A 22,043-nucleotide genomic window follows, 5' to 3' on the forward strand; every position below is an offset into this window, starting at 1 on the left:
GAAAATTTAGAAAACACGGCTTAAGCATAAAAGAAAAAAAAAAAAGTTACGCTATCCCTTCCCATTGAGAGGTACCACTGCTGGTATTTTCTCTAGCCTTCCAGGCTTTCAACATAGTGCATATACATAAATATTTTTACTCACAAAAGTGTCATTGCATTTTATATGCTGCTTTGTAACTTGCTTCCCCCCCCCCACTTAATGTAACATGCATATCTTATTGTGACGTTAAATATTCCTCTTCATTGTTTTTAATGATGCACTAGTATTCCAGGGTGCGGGATGTACCCTCATCTATTTACCTAATGCCTTGTTGCTGCCAGAAAACTGCTTTTTGTAATCTCCTTTTATTTTCCTTATTATTCAAAAGAGGAAAAACCTCTAATTTTCTTCTATGGAAATTGGTTAGAGAAGCAGATTATTTTAATCAAAACATGCTCCGTCATTGCGCTTCTCTGCAGTCCTTGATAGATTTGCTTTTTCCCGAACATCGTTGACTCTTGTTGGAAGAAAGGTCTCCAGCCTTGCTTTACACTGAAGTCTCTCCATTAGCACTGTTGTGACCATTTGTCTGTTTACATTTATTGTATTTATTTAAGAAATAATTGTGTATGACCTAATAATGCGCCAGGCACTGTTCTAAGGTTTTAGAAATACAAATGATCTATTTAGCTTATAATCCCCAGGGGGCTCGGGGGCTTGGGGGCTCGGGGGCATGCCTCATCTGTATGCTCCTGGGCACATGGACCGTGGTGGCAGGGCTGGGGAGAGAGATTAGTGGGTGTGGGTGAACCCTCTGTTACCGTAGGGAGCAGATCCCCATCTGGCCAAGTTGGGCTACAGGATAAGAACCAGCCTCCCACAACCAAACTGCTCCATAGATCACATGGAGGGGCAGCCTGGTGGAGCCGCATGGGGCACAAGCAGCTCCTTACAGTCTTTGAATTATTCAGGCAGAGCTGAAAGTAAAGCTGGTAGCCTGGTCCTGACTACTTCATCACACTAAGGGACCTTGGGAAAGCCACGTGCCCCGCTGGGGCCTCAGTTTCCCCTTCTGTAATGTGCGGCAACGGTACAGATTGTCTGGATCGTCCAGCACCTGACCGGCCGTAACTCTGACCGCAAGCCCCAAATCTCAGGTCAGACCAAGGCATTTCTTCTCTCGCCAAGAGCCCCTGTGGGGATGTTGCCTCCTTGCCCTATTATTGGTTATTGTGACCTATTATTGGTTATGTGACCTGCCGTGTTCTTTGTTTGTGCCTTAGGACTTCAGACGGCTCCTGAAAAAGGAAGAGAAGCCGCTCCTGATGATGTTCTATGCCCCCTGTGAGTGACCGGAGTTAGCTGCTCAGACTCTTGGAAGGGCAGCTGGGGGTTGGGAGGAGGGGGACTGGGAACTAGCCCCAGCTCTCTTAAAATGCAAATTGTGTCCTTCACCCACTCTCTGTGCCTCTTTGCCTCTTCTTCGTGCTCCTCCATTTCTGCTGTGCACATCAGTTCTTCTCTCACTAGAATCAGCATCCTTCTGCCTTCACCCTGAGCTCCCCCAGGCAGGTACTCCCGCTGTCTCCTGTTCCCCCGCCCCTCTGCTTCCTGGCGGCCCGAAGCCCTTTCCTGCCAGCTGTGTGCCTGGGGGAGCCATGTGCTTGGTGGAGCCATGAGCTGGGGGGAGCCGTGTGCCTGGGGAGCCGTGTGCCTGGAGCAGCCGTGTGCCTGGGGAGTCGTGTGCCTGGGGAGTCGTGTGCTTGGTGGAGCCGTGTACCTGGGGGAGCCGTGTGCCTAGGGGGGAGCCGTGTGCCTGGAGCAGCCATGTGCCTGGGGAGCCGTGTGCCTGGGGAGCCGTGTGCCTGGAGCAGCCGTGTGCCTGGGGAGCCGTGTGCCTGGGGAGCCGTGTGCCTGGAGCAGCCGTGTGCCTGGGGAGCCGTGTGCCTGGGGAGCCGTGTGCCTGGAGCAGCCGTGTGCCTGGGGAGCCGTGTGCCTGGAGCAGCCGTGTGCCTGGGGAGCCGTGTGCCTGGAGGAGCCGTGTGCCTGGAGCAGCCGTGTGCCTGGGGAGCCGTGTGCCTGGGGAGCCGTGTGCCTGGAGCAGCCGTGTGCCTGCGGAGCCGTGTGCCTGGGGAGCTGTGTGCCTGGAGCAGCCGTGTGCCTGGGGAGCCGTGTGCCTGGAGCAGCCGTGTGCCTGGGGCAGCTGTGTGCCTGAGGGAGCCGTGTGCTTGGGGGAGCCATGTGCTTGGGGGAGCCGTGTGCTTGGTGGAGCTGTGTGCCTGGAGCAGTCATGTGCCTGGAGCAGCCATGTGCCTGGGGGAGCCATGCCTCTGTCTCAATGAACTCTCAGAGGTGCTCCTGCTGCTCCTCACCGCCCAGAGCCTGGCTGGCCTCCCGGGGCAGCTTTTTGCCCAGCTCTGGCTCCTGCACATCTCTGCTCGTGCCACCTGGGTGGTGTGGGGGGATCAGGGCCAGGGAGAAAAAAGCCTCATGTTTTGGTTCAGTCTCTAGATAAGGCAAGAGGGCATAGGAAGAGCAGAAAGATCATTGAGATGACAACCAGAAGACCCTTAGGTTCTAATTCCAGCTGTGCCACCCATCAGCTGGGTGACCTTGGTCAGATCCTTCACCTCTCCGCCCCTCAGGTTCGGTTTCTATAAGAGAGAGGCTTGGATCAGAGCAGTGGCTTTCAGAATTTTTGCCTGTATTTCATTGTATTCATGTAACAATATTTTTCCTTGCAGCCTAGCACTATAAGTATACACATGACTTATAAATACTTATAGTAAATAAGTTGAATAAGTCAAACTGAACAAGTTTTACAAAATCATATCTACCTTTACTACTTGCCATCCACTCTGCCAGATGCAGGACACACTATTTTCTTTTTCTCTTTTGTTTTATTTAGAAGATACTGGTTTTTCCTACTATTTCATAACCCTCTAATAAAGGGTCCGCAAACTCTGGCCCATGGACTGTCCACCTTTTTTGTTAAGTTAATTTTTGTTGCATCATAGACATGTTCATTTGCTTACACATTGTGTGTGGCTGGTTTCAAGCTAAGCAGAATTGAGGAGTTGACGGTGTGTTCTACAAAGCCTCTACTCTGCCTGGAGCACCCCTGTAGTCTAATGGGTCCCAACCCACAGATTGAAAAACCTTGGATTATTGCCTCTATAAAGCCCCTAGAACTGTGACTCTCTGTATTGCGTATGTGCTTCAGGAGACCGAAGACCCAAAGGCTGGAGAGAGAGGGCCATGTGTGATGGGAGCCCTGGCCTGCCCATGGCTTAGATGAGTGTCAGAGGCTATGGCATCAGGGTTCTACTTAGTTTTTTGGGTTTTTTTTTTTTTTTTTTTCATTTTGGAATTGGTATGTTTATTGCAATCTCAAACACAAGGCACAGTATAGGTATCCAAATCAATTATATATCACACTACCTGGAAGACATAAGGCATATAGCATATGGTATATTTTCTTTTTCCTTTTTTGTTTTTTTTAGTTATATAAGTTTCAGGTATATCACATTAAAATTTGATATCTGTGTATACAGCAAAGTGATCACCCCCCAAAAGGCTGTTTACCATCCATCACCCCACAATGGGCCCCCTTTACTTACCCCCAAGCCCCTTTCCCCTCTGGTAAGCCACTGAACTGTTCTCTGTGTCTGTGAGTTTGTTTTTGTTTTGTTTTGTTTTGTTTTAGATTCCACATGGAAGTAAAATTATGTTTTTTTTTTCTTTCTCCTTCTGACTTATTTCACTTAGCATAATGCCTTCAAGGTCCATCCGTGTTGTTGCAGGTGGCAGGCGTTCATTCTTTTTTTATCGCTGAGTAGTATACTGTTGTATATATATCCCACATTTCTTTATCCGCTCATCCATTGTTGGATATGTACATTGTTTTCATAAATTGGCTATTGTAAATAGTGCTGCAGTAAACATAGGGGTACACGTGTCTTTTCAAATTAACGTTTTTGTATTCTTCGGAAAGATACTCAGTAGTGGGACAGCTGGATCCTATGATAGTTCTGTTCTTAATTTTTTTGGGAATCTCCATACCGTTTTCATAGTGGCTATACCAGTTTACATGCCTACCAACAGTGTACTATTGGGTTCCTATTTCTCCACATCTTTGCCAACATTTGTTATTTCTTATCTTTTGGATAAAGGCCATTCTGACAGGTGTGAGGTGATATATCATTGTGGTTTTGATCCTCATTTCCCAGGTGATTGGTGATGTTGAACATCTTTTGTCTGTTGGCCATTTGTATGTCTTTTTTTGAGAAATGTCTGTACAGATCCTCTGCCCATTTTTTAACTAGGTTTTTTGTTGTTGTTGTTGTTGCTGAGTTGTATGGATTCTTTATGTACTTTAGATATTAACCCCTTGTCACATATATGATTTGCAGATACATTCTCCATTCAGCTGGTTGCCTTTTCATTTTGATGATGGTTTCCTTCACTGTACGGAAGGAATCAGGGTTTTAGTTCGAAGCAGTCCCATTTGTCTGTTTTTGCTTTTGTTTTCCTTGCCTTTGGAGTCTGAGCCACAAAAACATAGCTAAGGAGCTATGTTCATGTCAGAGAGCTTACTGCCTGCATTTTCTCCTAAGAATTTTATGGTTTCCGGTCTTACATTCAAATCTCTAATCCATTTTGAGTTCATTTTTTGTATGGTACAAGATAGTGGTCTAGTTTCATTCTTTTGCATATGGCTGACCAGTTTTCTCAACACCATTTTTGAGGGGACTATTCTTTCTTTGCTATATGTTCTGGGCTCCTTTCTTATAAGTTAATTATCCGTGTATATGTGGGTTTATTTCTGAGCTCTCAATTCTTTTCCATTGATCTATGTGTCTGTTTTCGTGCCACTACTGTACTGTTTTGATTATTATAGCTTTGTAATATAGTTTGAAATCAGGGAGCATGATACTTCCAGCTTTGTTCTTCTTTCTTATAATTACTTTGACTATTTGGGATCTGTTGCAGCTCATAAAAATTTGAGAATTATTTGTTCTAGTTCTGTGAAATATGTCATTGGAATTCTGATAGGGATTACCTTGAATCTGTAGTTTGCTGTGGGTAGTGTGGACATTTTAACATTAATTCTTCCAATACATGAGTGTGGAATATCTTTTCATTTATTTGTGTCATCCTCTATTTTATCAGCATCTTACAGTTTTCAGTATACATACAAGCCTTTTACCTCCTTGGTTAAATATACTCCTAGATTATTCTTTTTGATACAATCTTAAATGGGATTGTTTTCTTTATTTCTCCATCTGATTGTTATTAGTATACAGAAATGCCACAGGTTTCTGTATATTGATTTTTTATCCTGTGACTTTACTAAATTTACTTATTAGTTCTAGTAGTTTTGGGGTGGAGTTTTTAGGGTTTTCCATATATAGTATCACGTTATCTGCAAGTAGTGACAGTTTTACTTCTTCCTTTATGATTTGGATGCCTTTCACTTCTTTTTCTTGATTAATTATTAAACTAGAATTTCCTTTTTTTTTTTTTAAATTTTTTTTTAAATTTATTTATGATAGGCACACAGTGAGAGAGAGAGAGAGGCAGAGACACAGGCAGAGGGAGAAGCAGGCTCCATGCACCGGGAGCCTGACGTGGGATCTGATCCTGGGTCTCCAGGATCGCGCCCTGGGCCAAAGGCAGGCGCTAAACTGCTGCACCACCCAGGGATCCCTAAACTAGAATTTCCAATAATATGTCAAATAAAAGCGGCAAGAGTGGACATACTTGTCTTGTTCTTGATTGTAGAGGAAAATCTTTTAGCTTTTTCCTATTGAGTATGATGTTAGCTGTGGGTTTGTCATATATGACCTTTTTTATGTTAAGGTATGTTTTCTCAATACCCACTTTGTTGAGGGTTTTTATCATAAATAGATTTTGAGTTTAACTGAGTGCTTTTTCTATATCTATTTTGATGATCTTATGACTTTTATCCTTTGTTGACATGGTGTATCATGTTGATTAATTTATAGATATTAAACTATCCTTGCATCCCTAGAATAAATCTCACTTGTGTTATATGATCTTTTTAATGTATTGTTGAATTAGTTTTGCTAATATTTTGCTGAGGATTTTTACATCTATGTTCATCAAGGATATTGGCCTATAGTTTTCTCTCTTTCTATCTTTGTAGTGTCCTTGTCTGGTTTTGGCATCAGGGTGATTTTGGCCTCATAAGATATGTTTGGAAGTATTCCCCTCCTCTTCATTTTTTTGGAAGAGTTTGAGAAGGATAGGTATCAAATCTCTGAATGTTTGGAAGAATTCATCAGGGAAGCCATCTGGTCCTGGACTTTTGTTTATTGGCAGATTTTTGATTACTGATTCAATCTCCTTACTAGTAATTGGTCTATTCAGGTTTTCTATTTCTTACTGATTTAGTCTTAGAAGATTGTATGTTTCTAGGAATTTATATATTTCTTCTAAATTGTCCAATTTATTGGTGACATATTGTCCATTCTAGTCTCTTAGGATCCTTTGCATTTCTGTGATGTGAGTTGTAACTTCTCATTTCAGTTCTGTTTCCTCTTGAAAGCCTGACTTGAATCCCCCTTCTTGAGAAATTCTTTGAGCAAAGACCCCTCCCATTTACACCCAAGTGATCATGCCTCCTTGGGTGGCTGCGCTTCTCTGTTCTGGTGGTTCCGCCTGACTTGGGCCTATGGTTTATTCACCATGACAATAGCCTCTCCCCTGCCTCTGTTGACTGCTGGGTGTCCGCCTAACCCAGCCTCTTCTTAGACTCCTTGCTTGCCAACAGAAAGGAGTCCCTAGTGTCCCACTTCTTGTTAGATCTGGCTCTGCTCAGAATGGTTTGCACTTTAACCCTGGGTCATTCTCTTCATTACGGCTCCCTGGTTGGCTTCACCCCCTTTTTTTTTTCCCTTTGGAGGGATCTTAACTACCCAGCTGTGAGTTGCTTCAGGAATTGCCCTGCCTACCCAGACCCTGGAGGACAGGGCCTCCTGTGTTTATCTCAGAACCCTTCAAAACTCAATGCATTGGTTAAATGAGACTAAGAGTGTGTATCAGTGTACAGTTTGTGTCACGAGGCAGGATCATGGTATAGCCGTGTGGCTTTCAGTATATGACACTGGTTGGTCACTTGCAAAGAGTGGTTCCCCAGCAGTTTGCACTAGAATGTGCGTGCCATCTCTCCCCAGCCCCTCGCCAGGCTGTCTGGCAGCGTGCCCTCCTCAGCACAGCAGGCAGGGAGAGAGGCGAGTATAGTTACTGTCTTTATATAATGGAAAGCTGGGGTAGGAAAGGTTAGATCCCTTGTCACTGTTACAGAGAAATTAGTAGTTGAGGAAGGAGGGAGAAAACTCTGTTAAGCTCAAATTTGTGGAGGGGTCAGATTGGATGGCCTGCTGGGTCCCAGGTAACCCCAGGACTCTTTTATTGTTGTTTTTATTGACACAAACTTGTACCTTTGTTATATTAGTCCACTCAGCCTTCATGGCTTCATAATTCAGCTTATTCCTGGAAACACACCAATTCCCTAAGAGGGAAGTCTTTTAGGACTCTGATCCTTTGATCATGTTTGGGGTGAGTGAACCCACAGGCAGTGGGATGCTTTACTTGTGACAAGGAATCCAGGACCTACTGCTTATTCCGTAAATGTTTGTTGACTGAATTAGTGAGAAAAATAAAAGGGTGACTGCTCTAACTCTGAGGGTTGGACAGTGACAATTAGTCTTATTTCTTCCTCTGCCTCTCAATCGAATCCGTTGAAAGATAAATGCAGATAGAGATCACAGTACCAGCTCTGTTTTTGGTGAAGTTAAATTGGAAACTGGCTCAGCTGGGAGCTTCCTATTACTCTTCCATCACCTCTTCACCTCACTAACTTCTTCTCCCAGAACTGCTGGGCTTTGCCCATGGGGAGTTTGGAGGGGGTGGGGGGATCTTGCTGCTGCTGGCTGGGGACAGCAGAGCCTGAAGAGAGACACAGTTTGTAAATTCAGTTCCTTGACTGATGAACATGGCCTAGTGGGCATCAGAGTCAGACTCCCACCACCTCATCAAGTCTAAGTAAAGAGTGGGTGGATGCAAGTGCCCCTGTCCTGCCCCAGTGATCTCCCCCTGCGAGTACCATCCTGCCCACTGTGGAGGGGTTTCCTCACCGCTGCAGACCCACCGGGGGCAAGCACTCCAGTCTCCCCTGCTTAGTGTGAACCTGCAGGGCGCTCCATTCCACTCCACAGTGGGTGAGCTGGGGCTCAGACCACATGCCAGGCATGCACAGGCAGCGGACCGTCAGGGGGAGATGCAGACCTGGGTCTCCTACTCCTCAGTTGAGCTGCTTCCTCTGCTGTGTGGCATCCAGTCTGGAACACGGGCACCTGGCTGTGTTGGCCTTGTTGTCCCCGTTTCCATCCTCTGTGGATTCCCACAGTGGGGACGATGTCCCCTGACAGATATCATGCTCCTGTCTTCATGACACTTGTGGGGATGGTGCCGTGTGGGCTGCTGGAGAGAAGTACATCTTGTCTTCGGAGGCCAGGTGCTGTGGGCTTGTGCCGCGTGCTGACCTTACAACAGCTCCCAGCCCCCTAAGTCTCCCTGAGCCCAGGCTTAATGTGATGGTGTGTGAACAGCGTGTGTCCATCTGTCTGCCCAGGGGGTATGTCAGGGAGAGACCATGTCAGAGTAGCCTGCGTCACATTTGGTCCAGTAGACTTGGTGCCGAGGAGGTTCCAGTGGTCCCACTCATGGTCTCCAGCGTCTGTATCTGACCCGGTGGGTGAGAGCACCTCTCGGATCTCTATTACTCTGCCCACAGTCTGTCAGGGATTAGCTAAACACGGATTAGAGCCTGTCAGCCCACCGCTGCATGGCCCTCTCCCCACCGTGTCACGTTGAGATGAGATCCAGTCTGACATGGGCTTCCTAGGCAGCTTTGGTGTCCACGGCCTTCAGGTGCATCTCAAAGCCTTTTTGCAGCAGAGCAGCTGTCAGAAAGAGTAACAGCCTGTCACGTCAGAATTTCTTATGTCTGAAGAAACTGGTGCACGTGCCCTGTGGGATCAGTGCTGAAGTATGGCCTGCTCGGATTGATGCGGGGGCGGGGGTGGTTTTGGATCAGGGTCACTCTGAAGTGGTAGTGGATCTTTGGGACCTGCCTGGCTGTCTTGGCCCTGTGTTCCCCAAGGCTTGGGGGGGCCTTCACCATTCCAGAAGAAGAGTGCGACCGTGGGAGACCAAAGAACCCCACACTGGGTGGAGCCAGAGACATCACAGGATCCTCTGGTGTCAGAGCTGGAGGGGGCCTGAGGTTGTCTGCTCCAACCTTTCTCATTTGCCAGAGGAGCCATCGCCCAGAGAACAGTGGTGACCTGTCCAGGGCTGTGCAGTGCATGAAGGGAAGACAGGCACTCAGGTGTGCTGACCCTGGCCTGGCGCTCCGCCCTCAAGGCCAGGTCCAGTGCTTTCAGACCCAACCCATCTCCACTCACTGCCTCATTATTCGTATTGGTGTAAGAAACAGGGCATGGAAATCCCAAAGCTCATTGTATCTGTGGTTGTCCGGTTTTCTTCTTAATGGCATTTGATTCAATTTCATTTGTAGCCTCTGACTGGGCAGGAGGAGAGGCTGTTAGCCGTGCTTTCCTGTCACCTATTCTGGTTCCCTGAATTCCTCTTGAACTCATTATCAGCCCTAAATTACTCTGTGCTTTGTGCTTCTCCAGCCTGGTCATGTTTGCTTAGTCCCACATTTATTGAGGGACTGACTGCTGGGCTGTGTCCTGTTTTATACCATCAAGATTGTAAGCTCTTCGGAGGGCAGGGGCCTCTGCCTCCTTTTGCTTCTGTGTTCCCAGGCCCTAGGGCATCCTGCCCTCCTGCAGGCTGGATCATCGTTTGCTGGCAGAGGTCAGCCTGAAGGGAGGGAAGGCTGGGCATAGGGGCCTGGCCCCCAGTGTAACCGAGTCTGCTTTCTCTCCTGCCTGTGATTAGGGTGCAGCATGTGCAAGAGGATAATGCCACATTTCCAGAAGGCTGCAACCCAGCTGCGAGGCCACTTCGTAAGTAAGGCCCATGGGCCTGGCAGGGCTGGCCAGCTCCTGGGCTACTCCCCCTCACCTGGAGAGTCGGTGGTGGGAGGAGGGCAGGCTTGAGAATTTCGAGGACTTACTCTCCTGCTGCTACTCCTGCTCCTTGGGCACATGATCCAGCCTTGTCCTTGGTGGATGGTGAGAACTCTGCAGGGTTGCTGGGACCAGGAGAATTTGGAGCTTGTCCAACTAAGGCCAATGACGAAATAGCCAGGAAACCAGCAAGAAGCACCTGGTTTCTTGGTGGTGGTGTTGGGTGGCCAGGGGCCATCAGCAAACCATCAGGGCTCCAAAATGATTGGGGCTGGACTCCAAAGTGGGCCGAGGCTGCTGGTGCCGGGAAGCCCAGTGGCAAAGAAAGGGGCATGGTGACCAGTGGTAGGCCCAAAGCGCAGGTGGCTTCATGGGCAGTTTCCTGCCAGGCTTGCCAGGGAGCTGGTGCCTGTGGGATGGGAAGACAGTGGAAACAACAGCAGAAAAGAGGTCGTCCAGGTGGGGAGCTGGAGACCTGAGCTTGCAGGCGCTCTCTGAAGGAGGGTGTGCAGAGTATGTGGGGATGGGAAGCAGACAGGAGGCAGGGTTGTCTCGGGGATGCCCACCTTTCAGAGATAGGAGTGGGAGAGGAGCCACTGAGAAAGCAGGGCTCGGGGAAGGAAGAGCAACCAAGATGTGCAGCAAGGGGAGGGGAAGCTGGGCAGTCTAACCTCACCAAGCTGAGGACCACTGACTGATGGTTCTGGTCAGCTCTGTGTGGCCCCCACCTGCCAGCCTTGTCTCTTCCCTGTCATATGTCTGTCCAGCTTTGCACTTAACCCTGAGCCCCAGAGATTTGGGAGGGAAGGCTGTTTTTGTTGGCGGCAACACAAAAAGAATTGCTGGCTCCTCCAGGGAGCATGGGAAAATCCATACCCTTTATGAAAGGTTGTGGGGAGGAGAGCCATCATGGTGGGGCTGGCCAGAGTCCCACGAAGGGAGTTCTGAGGTCTTAAGACTGAATCATGATATTTACAGATCAAATTAAGTTGGTGATTAGTTCAAAGTCAATTTTAAAAGTTTACATGGCAGCACCTGGGCATAGTGACAGCCCCGCTAGCCTCGCTGGCTGCAGCATCGGGTTGCAGAGAACAGGTGCTTTCTCTTTTGACCTCATTCTGAGGTGACACCAAGGTCCTGCTTGTTTCTCACTAATGAATTTTTAGCAACTTGCCTAGAGATGTTTGGCCTTGGGGCACACGTACATCATTTGGGGGAAGAAGTTTCACTTTGCATTTTGGGGCCTCAACAGATAGCATATTTCATGATTATTTCGCCTGGAGAAAAGACTTAATTACCCAGTGTTCTCCCTCTCCACATTTGCATACCCTTGGAAAACTCCTCCCTCAACCTCCTGTGTGGTGTGCTAGTAAGTTGTTAAACAGCTCCAGGCCCAGATCACAAGTACCTGGCCACCCCCGTCGAAGCAGCTGAGGTCTTGGTGCCAGGCTTGTGCAACTTCTGGAAGATTCTCAGCCAGTGCTTCATCTACCTGCTGAACTCCGTGTTCCTCCCGGCCCCTCCTGTGCTCCCACAGAGCTTGTCCCTGCCATGCATGGCCGGGTATGCTCATCTTTGCTTTTATTCCAGATCATTTTGTTCACCAGTTGATACTAATTGTAAGATGATTTTCGCACTGTAGTGTGAGCTTCTTGAGCACCGGGGCTCTTTTTGGTTCCTGTCTATTTCTTCAACACAAGCACAGGGCCAAACTCATAGTGGTACCACATATGTGCTGATAAATGGGTGGATGAGTATGTGGCTTATCACTCCTGGGCACGTTTTATTTTAAGCTCTGCATTTAAATAAAAAATGATGTTCCTCTCTCTCTTTTTTAAGATTTACTTATTTTTGAGAGAAAGAGCATGCATGAGCAGGAGGAGGGGCAGAGGGAGAGAGAATCTCAAGCAGATTCCTCTCTGAGTGCTGAACCTGACACAGGGCTGGATCCCACCACCCTGAGATCATGACCTGAGCCGAAACCAAGAGTCAGACTCTCAACCAACTGAGCCACCCTGGCACCCCTGATGTTTCTCTTTTTAAAGGAATTCGGGGGGATCCCTGGGTGGTGCAGTGGTTTGGCGCCTGCCTTTGGCCCAGGGCGCGATCCTGGAGACCTGGGATCGAATCCCACGTTGGGCTCCCGGTGCATGGAGCCTGCTTCTCCCTCTGCCTGTCTCTGCCTCTCTCTCTCTCTCTCTGTGACTATCATAAAAAAAAAAAAAAATTAAAGGAATTCGGAGTATCAGTTATTAAGGACAGAAATAAAATGGGAAGGTTGTTAGTGGGATGAGGGCTTTCCCTTTGACCTTGGGCTCATAGAGCTCTATGAAGCTCTTTCTCAAGATTAGCCCTGAGGATTACTTGTTCTAAGGGTACCTGCTGCCAAAAAAGTAAAAAACAAACAAAAAAACCCACGCCTGCTTCTCCTGCTTGGGCTCAAGTCCAGAGACATAAAGAGTGATCCTCCCAGTTCCCTAGACAACATTACAGAAAACTCAGTGGGATCGTCTGGGTGCCTGGAGAGCCTGGCTGGTCAAGCCCAGCTTTGGCCAGGTGTTAGTTCCATGGCCTAAGGCATCTGTGTTGTGGGAATTCATTCATTTCCTTGCCTCTGTGTTTTCTTGCTTGGGATACATTTTGTTCTGTCTCCTAGGAAAGCACCTTTTCAAAGTTCTCAGCGTTTCCCAGCTCCATAAATGGGGAAGGGTCTGGCCGCACTCAGCCCACCTGCTGCAGGGCCCCCCCACTGGAGGCCAGGGCCCATGGTGCAGCCACAGCCCCCCAGGAAGAGGGTGGCCAGGAGCATGATTCCTTTCTTTTTTTTTTTTTTTAAAGATTTATTTATTCATTCATTCATTCATTCATTCATTCATTCATGAGAAACACAGAGAGAGAGGCAGAGACACAGGCAGAGGGAGAAGCAGGCTCCATGCAAGGAGTCTGATGTGGGACTCGATCCCGGGTCTCCAGGATCACACCCTGGGCTGCAGGCGGCGCTAAACCGCTGCGCCACCGGGGCTGCCCCCCATGATTCCTTTCTGTCCTCACACACAGGGCAGAGATGGGCCACTAGTTCCCTGAAGTCAGAAGCTTGCCCCCTCAGCACTGCTGAAACCCAGCTGGACTAGCCGCTCCTGTCTCCTCTTCATCTCTGGCATCCCTTTTTGGCTAGCCATGTCTGTGGCAAGGATCAGAAACCTTCCTCCCCTATAGATTTCTTGGGAGGTATCCAACTTGATGATGTCTTTAAGATGGAACCCAGGCCAGGTCAGGGATGCTCAGCCTTTGCCATTTTCCAAGCTCAGATCTGCCTCTCTTTTGCTGTCATTAATGTCTGGTGACTCATCGGTGTCTGTCCCATGCACTGCTGCTAATTGGCAACCTCGTCAGCAGCCGTTGCTGCTTCCTGTCTCGGAGCTGCCGTCAGAGTGCCTTCTCTTCCCAGCCTTGCTAGCTGCTGAGGTCCACACGGAGTCTTGTTAACCTTGGCCGTGATGGGCCATCTAGATGTGAACACCATGACATGAGGCAGTCATGGTCACAGACTTGGGCAGATCAGACTCTGGTGCTGGCTCTTACTAACCAGCTGGGAGATCTTGGGCAAATAGCCTTGGAGTCTCTATTTCCCTAGCTCTAAAATGGGGATGATGGTACAAACCCTGTCTACCTCACTGAGTTGTTGGGAAGAGCAAGCGGCTGGTGTGTGGAAACAGCTGTAACCTACGGACACACATGATTGACCCCCTCCACTGCTCTGTACTCACTGTTCCTCCCACTCATTAAATGAAGGTGCTCCCGAGGCTCCTCTTTTCAGCCTCTTTTCTTATCAGCACAGTGGAGCAAGGGCTTGGCTCTGTGCTTTCCTTGTTGTGGCGATCTCTCCATCCGTGACTTTATCTACCTCCACAGTGTCAACAAAATGTAGTTCCATGGAGCCTGAGTCCCTAAGTTCCAATACCATGTATCACACTCCCTGCTTGACATCTTGGTCCGGGTTTTTCTCCCCACGTCCCAAATGCAAGATGTCTAAAATAAAATTCAGTGTCTTTCCATCCAGCAGACTGCCAGCTGACTTTCGTGACTCTTCCCAAGTACCCCAGGCTCCTCTGCCTACATGCCTGTTTTGCCAGGGCCCTCATCATATATCTCTCTCCCTCATAGCTTTCATCCTCTCTCTGCCCATCATTCTGGGTCAGGCCCTGGTTAGCCCACGGGGAGATTGCTAGAGACTGCTGACTTCTCTCCCTGACCCATGACTTGCCCCTGATAGCCTGATGTGTGTATATTTTTTTAAAAAGGGGCGCCTGGGTGGCTTAGTTGGTTGAGTGTCTGGATTTTGACTCTTGGTTTCGACTCAGGTCATGATCCCAGGGTCCTGGGACTGAGACCCGCTTCGGGCTCCCTGCTCAGCAGGACGTCTGCTTCTCCCTCTGCCCCTCCCCTCACGTATGCTCTCTCTGTCTCTCTCTCTCTCTCAAATAAAATAAATAAAATCTTTAAAACTACTGCAGCTGGAAAACCCTCCAGGATCTCCTGAATAAAGTCCTGGTTTCTTAGGGATTAAAGCCTTTTCCAGAGTGATCCTTCATGAACCTGTCCAGCCTTCTCTTCCTGCCCAATTTTGTGTTGGACAGTCCTGTAAACCAGCATATTCCCTGCTTCTTGGGCTGCGTCTTGTTTGGTCTCACTTCCATGTCTGTGGAAATCTTACCCTCCCTTGAGCATTAGCTCTGTGAAGCTTCCATACTTATTCCTATTAGAACGTGAGGCAGAGCATGTCGTGCCAACTGAACAGCACCAGCACATATGGCTCCAGGTTAGGCCTTGTGGCCTTAACTTTTAGGGTAAGACCAGTTTTGCCTCATTTGGCTTTACAGACACCAAAAAGTGTTTGTATGTAGTTGTTCAAAAACAATATTTATCTCAAGACACCTGGATGGCTCAGTCAGTTAAGCATCTGCCTTCATCTCAGGTCATGATTTCATGGTCCTGGGATTGAGCCCCCATATCCAGCTCTCTGCTCAGCAGGGAGTCTGCTTCTCCCTCTCCCTTTGCCCCTCCCCCTGCTCATGCTCTCTCTCTCTCTCAAATTAATAAATAAAATATTTTTAAATTTTTTTATTTATTTATGATAGTTACAGAGAGAGAGAGAGGCAGAGACACAGGCAGAGGGAGAAGCAGGCTCCATGCACCGGGAGCCCGATGTGGGATTCGATCCCGGGTCTCCAGGATCGCGCCCTGGGCCAAAGGCAGGCGCCAAACCGCTGCGCCACCCAGGGATCCCAAATAAAATATTTTTAAAAGAGTTAAAAAAATATTTATCTTATTAACAAATGCCCCCAGGAGGCACAAGAGTACTACAGAAACTCAGAGAATTAAAAGTTCATCATACGCAAAGGCGTTTTCGAAAGGCTGTGCAGGAAGGTGGGATTTGATTTTGCCATAAAGGATGAATAAACCTTTGGTAGAAATTGAGACATGGGGAGTGGGTATCCTAAGCAAAAGGACTAGAAGATACAAAGTAAGGGTTAGGGGAACATAGCATTATATTCTGGAAATTTGGGCAGAGCTTCATAGTAGTATTAATGAAAATAGCTAACATATTTTGTTTATTAATATGTTTTTAAGTTTAAACTCAATACATAATGTATTATTGGTTTCAGAGGTAGAGGTCAGTGACTCATCAGTCTTATGGAACACCCAGTGCTCATTATATCATGTGCCCTCCTTAAAGTCTATCACCCAGTTACCCTATCCCTATTCCCACCCCAGGAACCCTCAGTTTGTTTCCTATGATTAAGAGTCTCTTATGGTTTGTCTCCCTCTCTGATTTGGTCTTGTTTTATTTTTGCCTCCCTTCCCCTATGCTCCTCCGTTTTGTTCCTTAAATCCCACGTATGAGTATGAGTGAGACCATATGCTGTCTTTCTCTGATTGACTTATTTTGCTTAGCATGATACCCTCCAGTTCCATCCATGTCATTGCAGATGGCAAGACTTCATTTATTTTGATGGCTGAGTAACATTCCGTTGTGTATGTATACCACTCTTCTTCATCCCTTCATTGCTGATGGACGTCTGGGCTCTTTCCATAGTTTGCCTATTGTGCACGTTAATAGCTAACATATATTGAGTGCTGTAGATACTTTACCTGTACTACCTCACGGCAATCACAAGAAGTGGCTCCCGATGAGGAAACTGAGGCACACAGGCAACTGACTTGTTGAAGGAAATGCATCTACTGAGTAGGGAGTTAGGACTCAAACCCAGCATCCTGACACCCGGGTCTGGGATCCTAGCTGCCGTGGTATATTGCCCGCCTGCGAGGGGTCTTAGACACAAGCAGTCCAACTCCCACCCTATGCAGGGGTCTCAGACTGTCCCATTCCCAGGAGAATAAAAAACCTAGACCCTCGCAGGTACACTATTAAGGATTCTGTAAGAAAGAAGAATTCAAAAATAAGATAGGGACCATATTGTCTTTGAATGTGGAATTAGATGCTAGCCGGTATTCAGTGGAATTGAAAGGTTTTGTGCAGGGAAGTGATGTAAGGAAAGAGGAGGACGTGGAAGATTAATCTCATGGTAGATGTACACCGACACTAGGGAGATCAATTAGAATAAAAAAAAAGAACTTTAAAGTAGACAGTTATTACTGGAACAGGCTGCTGAATCAGTCTGGGGAAATGAACAGAATGGTTTTTAGAGGGTCCCAGGGCTTCTGGTAAGTTCTATTTCAGGCTTATTCTCCCCGTGTTCTTTGCAGCATCCCACAGATGTGGGGGATGGGGGGAGTCAGTGATTTAGGAAGCATTTATTGTGTGCCTACTGTATGCCAGGCATTGTGCTAGATACCTAAAATTGGAAAGACAGGTTTAGGTGCCTCTAGGGAAGGCGCTGCCAGAGGCACAGGTGGCGTCCATCACCAGGAGAATTGGTAGGAAATCACGAACTTAATGGTTATTGAACACCAGTTTTGTGCTGAATCCTCTGACGTGGGTCCACCTCATTCAGTTCTTTTAAGAGGCCGATGATAATTTTCATCACCCACGTCTCCCACACAAGGAGCCTCCGTAGAGTGAGTGACTCGCCCAAGGCCACACGATTGCTGAGTGGACATGGTCTCCTGAATCAAGTCTGTTGTCCACTTGAAAGGATGGTTCTCCTTTTTCCTCTCCCTATGTTTCCTTGTATATTGTTCAGCAAAATAGCTTCCCGGATTTCTTCTCTCTGCTTCTGTAACTGCTCTTGGCTCTTTGAACCTCTTTCCCCTCTCCTCCATGCTGCCCTGCTTTGTGGAGCACTCTTTCTGTATCTGGCCACTCTGTCTTCATTCTCTGGTAAGAAGAGATTCAAAAGGTCCTCTTTCCAAGCACCTGATCCTGCGCTAGAAAAGAGGATTCCTGCTTCAGGGAAGGAGTTTTAGGTAACTCTGGGTTGTTCTTAGTATTTAGTAAGACAGCTACTAAAATTCTCCTTTCCCAGTTAGGGGTGTCAGGTATAGGGACCCTTACAACTAGAACAAGTTCAGACTTTGGAGATGGTCCAGTCAGACTGAAGGTGATGGTTACAAACAGGAGGGGAGAGGTAGGGGACCTAGCCATCTGGAGGGAGGAGAGTCAGGCAGGTGGATTGCCATGAGAGCCACACTTTCTACTTGGCCACATATGAGCTGTGAGTTCTGAGAATGTTGCACAGAAAGCCGAGGTGGACAGATTGAAGACAGGCCATGAGGACGCTGTGGAGGGGCCGAGTGGTGATCCCGTCACTTAAGAGAGGAATAGTACAACCCTAGTTGATATGGGCAGGGAGAAGGCATCATGTGTACTTGGGAGGCAGTAGCCCCACTCTGGGACCTGTTCGAACTTGGTAGCAAGGCCAGGTGTCTTGCTCAGCCCTCAGAACTCTGGTTTCCCTCTGGGATGACTCCCCCTACAGGGCAAGTGAAAGGAACTTCTGATACAGAGGGCAACCCCTGGCCCAGACCCAGCATCTTCCAGAGCTCTCAGTCATTCCCAAGCTGGGTTAGCTTGCCTTGCTGCCCAAGGCTGCCTGTCACCCTTCATCTGTTTCTGGGGGGACAGATGGATGGGCTGTGCATGGACCTGTGGGGTTGTCTGCGGGGCAGGGCGTGCATAGACCAGTTCTCCCTTTGCTCCCAGGTGCTGGCTGGGATGAATATCTACCCCTCGGAATTTGAAAACGTCAAAGAGGAGTATAATGTGCGAGGCTACCCCACCATCTGCTATTTCGAGTAAGTCCCCTGCTTCCCTTCCGATGCTCTCACTCCCCTCCGTGACGGCGTTTGCATGCCTGGCTGAGCCCACGTTTGTCTGTCCACGTTTCACAGGAAAGGACGGTTTCTGTTCCAGTATGACAACTATGGATCCACGGCCGAGGACATTGTGGAATGGCTGAAGAAGTAAGTGGGACGGTCGCCTCAGGGCTGTGTGCCTGGAGGGGAGGGGGGTGCTCAGCTAGACCCCAGGGCGGCTCCTGGTCCCGGGGCTGAGGCTGGGGAAGAGAACCGGGAAGGGAAAGATCTCATCGTGCTTTCTGGGTTGCTTCCAGGTGAGGTTGGGTCTTCGTGGGTTTAGGATATAGGAATCGGGAGGATTTGGTGTGACTCTGACCATAGTTGACTGCATTTCAAATCATTTTATCCCCTTTACTATCCGATGGATAGGGACATTTCTCATCTGGGATGTCAGTTTGGAGAGAGGCTCACGGCAGGTGTTTCTGAAAATCGGATTGTCAATTGAACACTTATTTCAAACACAACACTATATTAGGTGCTATGAAGCTCCTAAGAAATATTCTGATACCTCAGATTTGCAGAGTGCTTTGCCATTTCACGTGCACTCCCCACAGACGCTGCTTCATGGCAACCCGTGATGCTTGGTTCTAATGTGGTTAGATTCTCGTGATCCAGAGCACCCCTTCCCTGGACCCCTACCGTGCTAGGTATGTGACTCTGGCATGACCCTGACTGGTGTGTTGGATGGGGAGTCTGGCTCCCCATCTCGTCTCCCACCATGGGAGCTGGGGAGGGGCCACCTCTCCTGGCAGCCTCCTGGGGCCATCCCAGCTGAGCACTTACCCTGCTTGCTTTGAGTTCTGCGTGTCATCAGTGTGGCACTTACCAGTCACTGCCCGTGTGTGGCTATGTGTGTGTATTTCTTGGAATAATACCAGCTAGCATTTTTTTGGGCTCCACGTCGTGGCTGACCCTGTTCTAAAGCCTTTATTATGTGGATCTCACGTAATCCTCAGCACGGCCCTGTAAGGAAGACATCATTATTAGCCTTATTTAATGAATAAGGTAGCAGAGCACAGGGAGAAGGGGCTTGTCCAGGCTCCTGCAGTGGACAAGTAGCAGGGCCAGGCTTGCTCCTGCCCTGGACAGCAGCTCCCCTGAGTTCCGGTTGGAGCCCCCTTCCCCTTCCCCAGTTGCCAGCATGGTGGATCTTCATTGACGTCATTACCCGAGGGGGACAAGGTTAAGGAATTAGTCATCCAAAGATAAGGAGGATGAAAATGTGTGTTTCAGAACGGGAAGGAGGATGAATTTTTGTACCCCTCCCCCACACAAACGAACAAAGGAACAAACTGTCAGATTCTAAGGGTTGAAGCTCTCAGTCTTCTGTTCCGTGGGTCCCCAGGAGATAAGATACAACAGTAGCATCCCGTTTGCACAGCGCCTTTTGTTTCTTGGAAGCATTTTCTTATCTCTGTCCCCATCTATTCCCTCATTTCCAGCTCCTGCCCAGGAAGGGGGGTGAGGGTGCCATTCTCCTGTGTTCATTGTTTTAACCTGAGCCTTCACTCCCCTGTCTTCCTTTTACATTTGATAATAAGCATGTCCTCTCCTCCAGCCAGACCTCTTACTCTGCTTTGGGAGAAGGTTTCAACAAATAGCAATCTCATTTGTCACCAGAGCATAAAATCTGTCTGCCTCCCTCCCCCTTCTCTAACCTTTTCTGGTTTCAAAATGCACTCATATCTTTTTGGAAGCATAAGGTTTAGGGGTTTTTTTTGTTTGTTTGTTTCTGTTTTTTGTTTTTTGTTTTAAGTGTTGAGAATTGCTTGCTAACCCTACACAGGGGAGCACATCAGTGGAGTTTCTGAGACAGGTGATTATCTCCCCACTGGAGCCTGGCACTGCCCCCTCCCCCCACCCATCCCCACCCAAGCTCCTCCACCAGGCTACTCCGGGCGGAGAGCTGGAGGCAGCCCCAGTCTGGTGCCTCCCCACTTGTACTTTCTCTTTTATCCCTCTCCTCACCCCACGTGAGGAGGAAACCTTGTTGGCAGTTCCTGGTTCATCCCTGGTCTCCAGGCTGAGGAGGTTGGTGGGGTGACTCCAGGGAAGGTGGTGTGGCGCAGCCTCTGGGTCTCCCTGGGCAGCTCTGCCCAGCTGTCTGACCCCCAGTGATCACTGGCTCCTCTGAGGGCAAAACTGTGGCCCCCTGCCCCCCGCCCCAGGACAGCAAGAGTAGTGAGCACCTCTTGAAGGACTCCCAGTGAACCCCCTCATCTCACGCCCCAGCAAGAGCTAGTAATGTCACTGTGCTGCCAGCTGGCTTCATTTAAAAAATATATATATATTTTCTGATTCCAAGGCTCTTCAAGGGAGATATGCTATTATACAAAAACTTAAAAATATATTTAAACAAAAGGAAAAGCTCTTCTCCCTCCCCACCCAAAGATGATGTGTCGTAATATTTTGGTGAATTTCTTTCCAGTCCCGCACACCCCCCCCCCCCCCGACGTGTACTCAGCTCTGTGTGTGGCTTTCCCCTATATCAGGTGTTTTAAATCTTCACTGACTTTGTCCCACATCCTGGTGGTTAGCAGTGTACCCATATTTCCTGCTTCCCGGCACCTCTTCCCCAGGCCTTCCCATTGGCTGCTCAGGGCTTAGGTATAGCCGAGCGTAGAAGAATGAGAGTGGATCCAGCCTTGCTATAAGGACTCTGGATGACTTTCAGAAGCCCAGGAGAGAAGAACCCAGATCTCACCCCACCTCCACCCCCTGCCATGAGTGGCTGGCCACTGGGCACTGAATGAGGCCAGGTAGAGACGTCGGGGTCCCAGTTGCAAGGACTTTGGGGTGGGTGCGTTGATCATGGCAGATGTGCAGGCTCCATGCTGCTGTTTCATGCTGCTGAGCTGGGCTTGGCACCTAGAGGAGATATACACAGTAGTCCATTTTGACCTAGCCACCCGTTTCTGCTTATATATTTTTATTCCAACCAGAAGTGAACTGAAAGCGATCACAAAGTTTTCTTGACTTGTAATGCTTATTGCATCTTCTTCTCTGTGGCACGGGCACGTACGTCAGATAAGGGTCTGATTTGTGGGAACTTCCCAGGAAATCAGAGTCACAGGATTGGAAGGGAATAGAAACATCACTAAATCTGTCCCTAGCCGTGAGCCTTGTCACGTTTGCATTACCTCTAAGACAGATGGTGATTCTCTCAGTCCTGCTGAAACACCTCAGAGAGCAGGGCCTTGACTCATGTTGGGGTCACCTACTCCTGCTTGAACGATTCTTTGACTTCAGTTTTATTTTTATTTTTTTTATTTTTATTTTTATTTTTATTTTTTAAGATTTTAGTTATTTATTCCTGAGAGACACAGGAAGAGAGGCAGAGACATAGACAGAGGGAGAAGCAGGCTCCTCGCAGGGATCCTGATGCGGGACTCAATCCCGGGACTCCAGGATCACGCCCTGAGCCAAAGGCAGACGCTCAACCACTGAGCCACCCAGGCGTCCCTGATTTCAGTTTTAAATGATATCTAGGAACATTCAGGTAGTACTTTAGAAATTTATCAAATATCTTACTCCAGAGCATCACCTGTCTCGATGTACCTGAGAGGTGAAGAAGGGCCTCCAAATACACAGTCCTGTAGATGTTTGAAGTCTAGT

The 22,043-nt window shown here is 48.2% G+C and overlaps 1 protein-coding gene across 1 annotated transcript in view; it reads left to right on the top strand.

Moving 5' to 3' along the window:
* The window catches only part of PDIA5 (protein disulfide isomerase family A member 5), a 95,023-nt gene that overhangs the window by 41,090 nt on the left and 31,890 nt on the right, over positions 1 to 22,043 (top strand). Inside the window, exons 7-10 of the mRNA XM_038583040.1 lie at positions 1,266 to 1,326; positions 9,979 to 10,046; positions 18,274 to 18,365; positions 18,462 to 18,533. Of these exons, the coding sequence (XP_038438968.1) occupies positions 1,266 to 1,326; positions 9,979 to 10,046; positions 18,274 to 18,365; positions 18,462 to 18,533 (293 nt within the window). The remainder of the gene's footprint in view (positions 1 to 1,265; positions 1,327 to 9,978; positions 10,047 to 18,273; positions 18,366 to 18,461; positions 18,534 to 22,043) is intronic.

This window comes from Canis lupus, chromosome 33 (genome assembly GCF_011100685.1).
Source record: "Canis lupus familiaris isolate Mischka breed German Shepherd chromosome 33, alternate assembly UU_Cfam_GSD_1.0, whole genome shotgun sequence".
NCBI classification, from domain to species: domain Eukaryota; kingdom Metazoa; phylum Chordata; class Mammalia; order Carnivora; family Canidae; genus Canis; species Canis lupus.